General features: G+C 50.9%; 1 protein-coding gene across 1 annotated transcript in view; it reads right to left on the bottom strand.

Moving 5' to 3' along the window:
- The window catches only part of NPW (neuropeptide W), a 1,724-nt gene extending 1,339 nt beyond the window's left edge, over positions 1–385 (bottom strand). Inside the window, exon 1 of the mRNA XM_041401600.1 lies at positions 2–385. Within this exon, the coding sequence (XP_041257534.1) occupies positions 2–351 (350 nt within the window). The 5' untranslated portion in view covers positions 352–385. The remainder of the gene's footprint in view (position 1) is intronic.
- Positions 386–10,748: the final 10,363 nt, after the last annotated feature.

Genomic DNA, 10,748 nt, shown 5'->3' with positions numbered 1-10,748 from the left:
GCCCCAGCCCCAGCCCCGCCGGAGCAGGCGCTGCAGGAGGCGGCCGGGGCCGGGAGGCGGAGGGGCCGGGGCGGCGGCCGGGGGGCTCTCCCCGGCGGGGCTGCCCGGGCTGCCGGGGGAGCTGTCCCCGGTGGGGGTCTCGGGGTGCCGGGAGGGCTCGGCCGGCAGCTCCCGCCGCCAGAGGTAGGGAGAGCGGCGGACCCCCATCAGCAGCCCCGAGGCGCGACCCACCGTGTGGTACCGGGGGCTGGCGACGTGCTTGTACCAGGCGCCCGCCGGGGCGGCCGGCAGCATCAGCCCCAGCAGCACCAGGGCCCCCCAGGTGCCCCCCGACAGCTGTCCCCTCGCCATGGCGCAGGGCACGGTGCGGGCAGGGCTGTGCCCGGCCCCGGGCACCCCAGCGACGGCTGCCCCGCGCCCGAGCCCCGCCGGTTTATAGCGCCGTCGGGAGGGGCCCCGCGGCTCCGCCCCGGCAGCCCCCCCCTCCGGGATGCCCGCACCCTCCCCATGGCCCCCAGCATCCTCTGAGCATCCCCGAGCGTCTCCCTGCAACCCGCAGCATCCCGCGCATCCGTGAGCATCCCGCTTGCTGCCTTCAGCATCCTCTCCATGGCCCCGAGTATCCTCTGAGCATCCCCCTGAAACCCAGAGCAAACCGTGAGCATCCCCCTTGTTGCCTTCAGCATCCTCCCCATGGCCCCGATTATCCTCTGAGCATCCCCCTGAAACCCAGAGCAACCCGTGAGCATCCTCCCTGTAGCCTTCAGCATCGTCCCCGTGGCCTCGAGCATCCTCTGGGCATTTCCAGCAGCCTGGAGCATCCCAGGCACCCGTGAGCATCCTCCGTGTTCCAGTGGGTTTGCCAGGCTGCTTGCCCTCCTCTTCTGCCACTCAGTTCTTCTTAAATATTCAGTTCTTCTAAAATCAATTCTGCCTTTGCAGTCAGCTGATTTCACCCCCCCACCCCAGATTCCCTAATGAAACCAAGCAGGTCAAGTTTATGCTCATCAGAGAGCAATTCCAGTTCCTCCTGTTTATTAGGGAAGTTCTTGGCTTTATATGCTGAACTAGGACTAAATAATTTCTGGGGTTTCTTTCAGACCACACAGAGATTAATTTTAATCTCAGCGTTTTAGAATTATGGAATGGTTTGGTTTGGATCCCCCATCCTTCACCATCCAGACCCCTCTTCTGCCACCCAACAAGCACAAGTTCTCAGTGGAAACTTTCTCTATCAGCCCAGGAGTTGTTGGTGTTCTGTGCCCCTTCACTCTGGGGGATGTTTTTCCAGGCTCACACTGGGCACAGAACCACGCTGGGGACCCCTCAGAATGTGGGATCTCAGCCAAGCAACATCCTGCTCCTGTAGGAGCCAGCCCCCTGGCCCGGCAGGGATGGGAGCATGCGGGGATGGGCAATGCCAGCATGGAGCCTCTCGATTTTCCACTTCTGAGAAGGCTGGGAGTGAATGCAAATCCCAGTCGGCAGGAGGGGGATCCAGCCTTTCGTGAGAGGATGCTGGAAGTTACGTCTGTGCAGGGCACAGCTCGTTCCTGTAATGAAGCAGAGCAGAGTCCAACTCAGGCACGGCTCGGGTTCTTGGAAGTGCCCAGCTTTACAGTAAGGATGCGGCCGGCTCCCGTCTTGCTCTGAGCCAATCCCTGCTGGATGGGCTATTTTTGTCACCCCTTGAGTGCTCTGCACGTTAGAAGGCCTCAGCACTTTCCTGTTTGATAGAGCCATTAATGAATGGCAGCGGTACAGCCCAGCTCATGGAGCAGCCCGGAGCATCCTCCGCTCACCTGGCACGGGACACGCGCTGCCTCCAGGGCTCCGCTCCCTCCAGCTAAAGCCATTACACTCCTTCCTCCCCACGAGGGATGGATCCATTCAGAAGCACCTGATGCTCCTCTTGGCTTGTTCTGCACCTGCCCTGTGCCCAAACAAAGGCAGGTTTAGCAGCTCCTGTTTCACTGCAGCCACACTCCAACGTGGCCTCAACCTTCCCAGCCAGGAAAGGAAGATTTTCTCCTTCCCAGGGATCTGCCTGAAGTGTCTTTTCTGTGTGTTTTTGGCATGACTTGGGTAACTTGTCACCCTGATAAACTCTCCATGAACTGAACTCTTTCCTCCCAGGAATGATCCCTGCTGACAGCCAGCAGCTCTGTCCGCAAGGCGCCGAGACCCTTGGGATAGAGCACGGCTCCGGATCTCCAGCACAGTGCACGTTTCCTCTCCCAAGTATTTTTAAATATCTTTCCAACGAAACAGCTGATAAGCAATTTGTCTTCTATTTATATTCTAAGTAAGTAAAGATAATTTTAGGATTCTTCTTCCCCTCGCAGAAGCCGATGCTCCGCAAATACCGTAGCACGTCAGCGGGCACATGGCACCGTGCTGCTCCAGGGTGGGCTTGTGCCAGGAACTCCCCCAGAGGAGCAAAATCCTGCTTATTTTTGGGAGATAAAAAACTTTTGAACAAGTCCTGGTTCCTATGGAAGTCTTGTACGGACTCACAGGATTTTGAGATTTCAGTCTCTCAGGTCATTTCCATAGCCTCAGGTGTTTATTGACCTTGGGCAGGGTCTAGCTGACCCCAAGACCTTTTGGAAACCCCATTTTTATGTTTTTATTTAAACTCTCAGATTTTGGCTCCAGCATCACATTTCCCAATCACACAGACACAGCTCAGCCTCCCCAGTGCTTGGATGAACCCTTAATGATGTCATTTCATATTTGCTGAGGGGAAGGGGAATGGGATCATCATTGAATCACAGAATCCTGGAGTGGTTTGAGTTGGAAGTGACCTTAAAGTCCATCCAGTCCCACCCCCTGCTGTGGGCAGGGACATCTTCCACTGTCCCAGGTTGCTCCAAGCCCTGTCCAACCTGACCTTGAACACTTCCAGGGATGGGGCAGCCACAGCTTCCCTGAGGAACCTAACCTTAGGGATTTATCACATGGCTCTGCTGCTGAAAGGATTTAAGGTTTTCTTCTTTTATTTTGAAACAAAATCACTCTTTTTGTAAGAGAAAGGCTCTGCTGCAGCTCCCATCCTGCTGGATGCTCGGGTTCTCCAGAGGGTACCTCCAATTTCTGCACTGCTCCCACCACAGCTCCAGAGCATGAACTGGGGTTTTTTGGAAAACATCCCGAGGGACCCCACGGCTGAGGGGAGAGAGGGGTGAGCAACTGGAGGCAGCACATCTTCACCCCTGCAGTAAACCCAGCCCAGCTCTCTGAAGAGCCTCTCCACCCCATTTCATTCCTGCTGTGCTCTCACCTCCCACCACACACATTACTGCAGCCACTCAGGATTTGTGGCTTTGGAGAATGAGCTAAATGAATTTGATGTCCCAGAAAGAGGCACTTGAAAGTGAAACCGGTGGGGTTTAATGACAGCATTTTCCACATTTTTATGATAATGACTCTGGTGTTTATTGGAAGGTTAGCAACTCAGCCGAGCAGGAAAACAAAGCAATCGGAGAGGCCGCGGGGCCTCTGCACTCTTGGGCATTAATGCCTGTTCTATTCATGACATTTTTTGCCCATTTGGGCTCTCCAGCATGTCCCTGTGGGAGTATGAGAGGATGGAGGTGACATCACTTGGGATGAAGAGGAACAGAGCCTGCCCTCCTGCACTCTGCAAACTCATCTAACTCTGCTAATTGGGATCATGCTTCTTTTCAGGATGGGAAACTGAGGCACAGAGTGTTCAGCACTCTGCCAAAGACCACCCAAGGAATGGAAGTTTGCCCCACTGGAGCCTCCTGCCCCAGGTGAAGTGGCCTTCACCTGGCCACTGCCCAGCTCTGCCTTCCTGTGCAGGTTGGCCTTGGAGAGATGGACACAAAGCCAAAAGCAGCTTCACCGCTGTGAAATCAGCTGGAGGCACAAAACTGGAGTTGGAGGTTGGAGAAGGGATGAGTTTTGCTGCCCATGCCATACCAGGCAGGCCCAAGGCAGAGCACAGCTGGTGCTGCTGTGAGGAGGTGGCTTTCAGACCAGGTTGGAAGCTCAGCAGCTGAGCGAGCTGGGACTGCAGGTCCCACTCAGAAATGTGACATTTTTGTCACATTTGTGTGAACACCCTGCTGCCCAGATCACTGCTCTGATTCCCCACTGCTCCATCTCTGCCCAGACACCAAATTCCTGCACTTCCCCTCCTTTCCCAGATTCACATCCCTGCTGCCTCCTGCATTGCTTCAACCTGGGAGTGAGCAAAGTCTTGATGGCAAGAAAAAGACATTCCCACACACGTGGCTCAGTAAATCCTGACGTTTTCCAACACCCATCCCACTGCTGAGCTCCTGGGCAATCAGAACAGTGTTTGTGTGGGGCTGGGATGAGGCACTCAGCCAGGGGGACCCAAAGAGCCCCCGTCCCTCAGGTGCTGTGGTGGCAGCACACCAGAAAGGCCCAGCAATAACAACCTTTGCCATTTTCTCGCATCTCGAGCGTGTCCTTGTGTAACAAACTCGGATCACGGAGCAATTCCTGCCCCCGGTGATTCAGAACGTGATTAAATGCTATTTGTCTGTTCCTCTGAAATAAAGGAGCTGCAGTTGCTACAAACAAATTACGGTTTCAAGCTGTGAGGTAAAACACACCTTGACTCCTGAGAAAGCTGCTGCAGGCTTTGGTGGCTCTGAAGAGAAAGAGGAAACAACAAGGGGTGTTTCCTAATGTTGCAGATCTTGCTAAAGTGCACTAAATTAATTATTTGACTCCTAAGAAGCAACTCATTCCCCACTATTTTTAGCCTCACGTACTATTTCAAGAGGTTTTGTCTTCAGGGTCCAGTCACGTGGAAGTTAAACAGAAGGCAGTGAAGTCTCCAAAGGATAATAAACTATCTCAAATTACTTTGCTAATGGAACAAAGAGTACTGTAAATGTCACACAGGATAGAACAAGAGCAGGAGAAACCTTTACACGAAACAATGGATCCATTAGCACAAAGGTAAGGAAAAAATCCCACAGACTTGTGATACTTGTGCAGAGCTTCACGGAGCTGCTGCTCCAAGTTGTTCCCTCACTTGGATTCTGTGCTGAGCTCACACCACAATCACCCACACTCTCAAGGCATTGATCCTTTAGGATTTCAAAGCCCTTTACAGACAATAGCTAAGCCCCAGGTGAGTCAGTGGAATTATTTCTGCTTCAAACCCAGGTGCAGAGAGGGAATCACTGAATCACTGACGGGAGACCAAAACCAAACAGAGGTCCACACTCACCAAACCCACCGAGGGGTCCTCACCTCCAGCTTAATGAAGTTGTCCATCATCCTGCAAGCTGCAGGAGTGACCCTTCACTCCTGGGGTGACTCATCAGCTGGAGAGCCCAGCTCTGGTGGGGCCTCTTGGGTGAGAGGATGGACTGTGAGACACCATCAGCCACCCTGCCCTGTATTTTGCCTCTCCTGTGCTTGGCAGAAGATCAAAAGTCTTCAAACACATCAAGGGCTGCAGCAGCAGCGTCACAGAGTGGTTTGGGTATGACATAACACCACCAAGGAGCCATGATGAGAAATTCCCCATGATGTGGGATGACAGTGCTGCCTCAGGAAAGCAGCAAAGATAAAAACTCTGAGAAGCAGGGAAAAGAGCAGGGGGAAAAGATGTCATGGGCTGCTATCTGAAATGTGAGCAGATCCTCAGCCCCCTCCAGTCCATGAGTCAGGCTTTCTCCTGGAAGTAATTCCCAACTCCCAATCCCGGAGAGTTAACACCCAGATGTGTGAAGTGCAGAGTAAATTTGGCTCTGCTCTGCAGAGTTTGCTGTGAGGAGAAAGAGCTGGGAGATGAATCTTTGGTTTGACAGTCCTGAGATCTCTTAATCAAAGCCCATACCACTCCCAAGAGCTCACCTGTTCTCCCGAAATTTAATTAGCTGAGGCTCTCCAGCGCACACGTGTGAGATGGTTGGAGGGCTCAGAGGGGCATAGATGAGAATAAATCTGCCTTCAGGCAAATCTGCAGAGGTTAAGGTTGGAAAAGTCCTCTAAGATCCCCATGTCCAACCATCAGCCCACCCCCTCCTCGTTCACCCCTAACCCATGTCCCCAAGTGCCACATCCACACATTTACTGAGCAGTCCAGGGATGGTGACTCCACCCGTGCCCTGGGCAGCCTCTGACAGGGCGTGAAAACCTTTTCCATGAAGAAATTTTCCCTAATATCCAACCTGAACCTCCCCTGGTGCAACTTTGGACGAGGGCCTGGAGAGCCAGGACAAGGGAATGGCTTCCCACTGCCAGAGGGCTGGGTTGGATGGGATACTGGGAAGGAATTCTTGACTCAGAGCATGGGGACGGTGCCCAGAGCAGCTGTGGCTGCCCCTGGATCCCTGGCAGTGCCCACGGCCAGGTTGGATGGGGCTTGGAGCCCCTGAGCACAGTGGAAGGTGCTGGAATTGGACTGGATGGGCTTTAAGGTCCCTTCCACCCCAACCCATTCCAGGATTCCACGCAATGAGGTACCTGTGAGAAGCCACTGCTCAGGGGCTGGCTGACACTTATTTTCCTTAAAACAGAACGCTGAGAAAATCATCACTTTTAGCAGAAACTTTATCAAATGAAGACAAATTTCCCATTTCTGCACTGAGAGCCTTGGCTGCAAATGAGCCATGTCGGCACCAAGCTGGGAATGGGGAATTAATCCAAGGTTTAACCTTTGGTTCTACACTTGGACAGGATCTCAGTGCTGAACTATAAATATCGGGGCTGTGGTTCTGCTGACTGGAATGGGTTTGTTGTGCTCATCTCCAGACTGATCAATTATTCCCAAGTGTATTTATTGCTGATGAAATGACTGGAGAAGGGACTTTTCCTGCAGTTGTTATGGGATATTTAGTGAGTAAACATGGAAATCAACTATCCCAAGTGTCAATATTAACCCTTTTTCTTGGGAAGGAAACATTCCTTGCCTGCCAACACACAGAACTAAGCACCAACTAAGATGTTTAGAACCCAGTTAATTCTATAAAATTTTATTTCTTTATATTTTGGGGTCACACTCAGTGCTAAGATTCAGCTTTAATTTGCAATCACCAGAAAAATAAACCAGCATCTTTAAATCATCAGCAAAGAATGATTCAATCCCTTCAAACAGGCTTATAAAAACCTCTCTGCACCACAAAATAAATTAATCTCAACACATGACTCACAGGCAGCAGCAGGATGGTTCTCCAGAAGGATGAGGAGCTGAAAACAAGATTTGGTGAAGTTTGAAGGTTTCAACGTTGGCTTTTTAGCAATTCCTTGTGCTGCTTGATGATGGTGGGAATGCCAGGAGAGTGGGAATATCTTGTGTGATGATGTCAAAATGGAAAGAAAGGGTTTATTTTGGCATTTTACAGCTGTGGAAAGATGTGTCCAGCTGCTGGAAAAGCCATGGTAGCAGCAGAGCTGCGTTAGCAGGATGTGGAATCATGGAATCACAGCATCACTGAGCTTGGAACAGAGCTCCAGCACCACTGAGTCCAACCACGCTCCCAGCACTGCCAAGGCCACCACAAACTCGTGTCCCCAAGTGCCACATCCAGGGATGGGGACTCCAACACTGCCCTGGGCTGGACAGCCCTTTCCATGAGGGAGCTTTCCCAATATCCAGCCTGAAGGTTCCCTGGTGCAGCCTGAGGCTGTGGTGCCATGGATGGGCTGCTCCAAGCCGCTCCCTGCGGTGCTGTGGAGGAAGAGCAAGAGGCAGCAGTTAAGGACACCCAACTCTGACAAAGTGGCAATGTGCCACAGGCTGGGATCTGGGCTGGGCTGGGTCATCCCATGGTGGATGGATCACCAGGGATGGATCTGGCCTCCAGAAGGAACTCTGGAAGGAACACAGATGATCTTTAAGGTTCCTTCCAGCCCAGGCCATTCCATGATGTCCTAATGTGGGTTTTGCTCCAAATGAGCTCCCTGGATCTGAGAACTGAGGATGGGATCTGACCTGGCAGGAGCTGTCAGTGCTGGGGGAGGTTCACCCGCACCGTGAAGGGACACGGAATCTTCAGCAGTTTTCCCCCAAGACACTGATTGTAACAAATATCATCCCAAAAGCAGAAAATGCCCCAGCTGGGGAGCTGCTGGCTGCCTGGTGAACAGCAGGACCAGGAACACCACACGCTCCTGGGGGAAAACCACACATCAGGACCAGGAACACCACATATTTCTGGGGGAAAACCACACATCAGGACCAGGAACACCACATATTTCTGGGGGAAAACCACACATCAGGACCAGGAACACCACATATTTCTGGGGGAAAACCACACTGCTGTGGACACACTGTGCAGGATCAGGGCTTTGGATCAGGTCCTTGGCACTCCTGGGCTGGTGAGAAGTGATGTCACCAACCAGAGCTGAACTCTGAAACGTCCCAGCTCCTGCTGAGTGCCCGTGTCCCATTGTCCTGGCAGTGAGTAATGTCCCTTTCCATCCCAGCTCCCCAGGTGTGTTTATGATCCCGAGCCACGGTGTCACTCCCCAGCCAAGTGACACTCAGGGCAGCAGCCTCCAGCTCATTTCGTGCTGCTCCTGGGCTGGTGGGAAGATGTCACCAACCAGAGCTGAACTCTGAAACGTCCCAGCTCCTGCTGAGTGCCCGTGTCCCATTGTCCTGGCAGTGAGTAATGTCCCTTTCCATCCCAGCTCCCCAGGTGTGTTTATGATCCCGAGCCACGGTGTCACTCCCCAGCCAAGTGACACTCAGGGCAGCACATCACTGCCAGCAGCCTCCAGCTCATTTCGTGCTAATTGCTCTCCAAAATTGGGTGATGCAGTTGGGGCACAAAAACATTTTCAACAGTGTCATTAATTCGGGGAACATTTCCTGGAGTAATTACAGCCAGCATCACCAGTCATTCCTAATTATTCCACACAACCCCACCCAAACACACTTCAGGCTTGATTAGCAAGGTGTGTGTTATCCCACTCCACGCTCGAGAGGGATAAATGGGGCTCTCTAGGAGAAAGTAAATATTACCTGTTGTACCCAATGATCCAAATCGTTCAAATCCTTCATTATCTGCTCCCAAACACTTAACAAAGCTATTACTTAATTTATTTGATGGCACAGATGTCATTAACCGAGGCTGGTGAGCATCATGGGATGTTTTAATGATCTGTTTGATGAGTTGCTTTGTCCTGAAATGATTGTTTATGGCTCAAAGAAAACGAAGAGCAACTTTGGACTCAAATGACAAGGAATTCAGGGAAAAGAAAGGAACCATAAAGGTGCTAATCAGATCTTCCAGGAGGACCCTAGGAATCCAGTAGGAATTTCATAATGAACTGGAGGGACAGGACAAGGGGGAATGGCTTCCACTGCCAGAGGGCAGGGATGGATGCGATATCGGGAAGGAATTCCTGGCTGTGAGGGTGATGAAGGGGCTGGGATGGAATTCCCTGAGAAGCTGTGGCTGCTGCTGGATCCCTGGGAGGGTCCAGGACCAGGCTGGAGGGAGCCAAAAACACCCAGGGACAGTGGGAAGTGTCCCTGCCCATGGCAGGGGTGGCACTGAGGGCTTTGAGGTCCCTCCCAACCCAAACCCTTCCAAGGTTTTATGACTCATTTATCCTACGCTGGTCACTTAGCAGGGATCCGTGGGGAATAAAAGGTGGCAGGCAGCAAACTTTGAAAAACTTCCTGTGTGTTCCTCTGTGCTGTCGCCAAACAAGATTTTATCCATTTTTTTCCCTCTTTTCTTTTTCCCCACTTCCAGAGGAACATGGCTGCTGTTGAAGCATTTTTTCCCTGCTCCTGGAGCACCCTCTCCTGTCCAAGCAGCCGCAGTTCCCATCTGTGAAAAATGCATATCGTGCTGTCGCCAAACAAGATTTTATCCTTTTTTTTTCCCTCTTTTCTTTTTTCCCCACTTCCAGAGGAACATGGCTGCTGTTGAAGCATTTTTTCCCTGCTCCTGGAGCACCCTCTCCTGTCCAAGCAGCCGCAGTTCCCATCTGTGAAAAATGCATATTAGATGATTGGCTCTTCGCAAATATTGAAATTAATACTATATGTGTTATGTTGGAAAGTTACATTGTATTAATCTTTTCTTAGTAGTGCTGTATTAATCTTTTGAAGTAGTGTGGTAAATATAGCTTTTAGGCTATAGCATAATATTAAAATAGAAATTATGTGATGTAAGATACTTTTTGTAACTAGCTCAAGGAATGGATAAGATAATCCAGAAATTCTTTGCAGAGACAACAGCAACAAGACACCAAGATCCCAAGAGAATAATTATTGCCTCCTTTTCGGGAAAACTCAGACTTCGAGAAGCCAAGAAAATTGATTTACAAGATGAAGGGGGAAAGCAGACATTAAGCAGAAACACCTTCAATTTTGAATCATGTATGAGATATATAAATATGCAATAGACTATTCTTTTAAGGGTTAATCCTCTGTTAACGTGTGTCCTTTTTCGGGCTTATTTTGCCCAGAAAGAGGTACCCAGATAGTCTGTAACTCTTTGTTTTTATTGTCTTGTATTCTCCTAATCCTAATTGTCCACATTTTTATTACTCTAATTATATTAGTATTTTTATAACCATTTTATTACTATTCAGCTTTTAAAATTCTAAAAACAAGGGATTGGCGTTTTTCACACCTGGGTTGCCTCTGACAGGGGGAACCGTGTGGGACTCACCCCCTGCAGCAAATAAAAGTTTATTCATCCCCAACTGAGCTCCTTTGTGCTCCTGCTCTAGTGGATGTAAAATCTCAGTGTCTGCAGTGTTTCCAGTAC

This window comes from Onychostruthus taczanowskii, unplaced genomic scaffold, assembly GCF_017590055.1.
Source record: "Onychostruthus taczanowskii isolate IOZ18803 unplaced genomic scaffold, ASM1759005v1 scaffold19, whole genome shotgun sequence".
NCBI classification, from domain to species: Eukaryota; Metazoa; Chordata; class Aves; order Passeriformes; family Passeridae; genus Onychostruthus; species Onychostruthus taczanowskii.
This window is presented reverse-complemented; position numbering and strand designations above follow the sequence as displayed.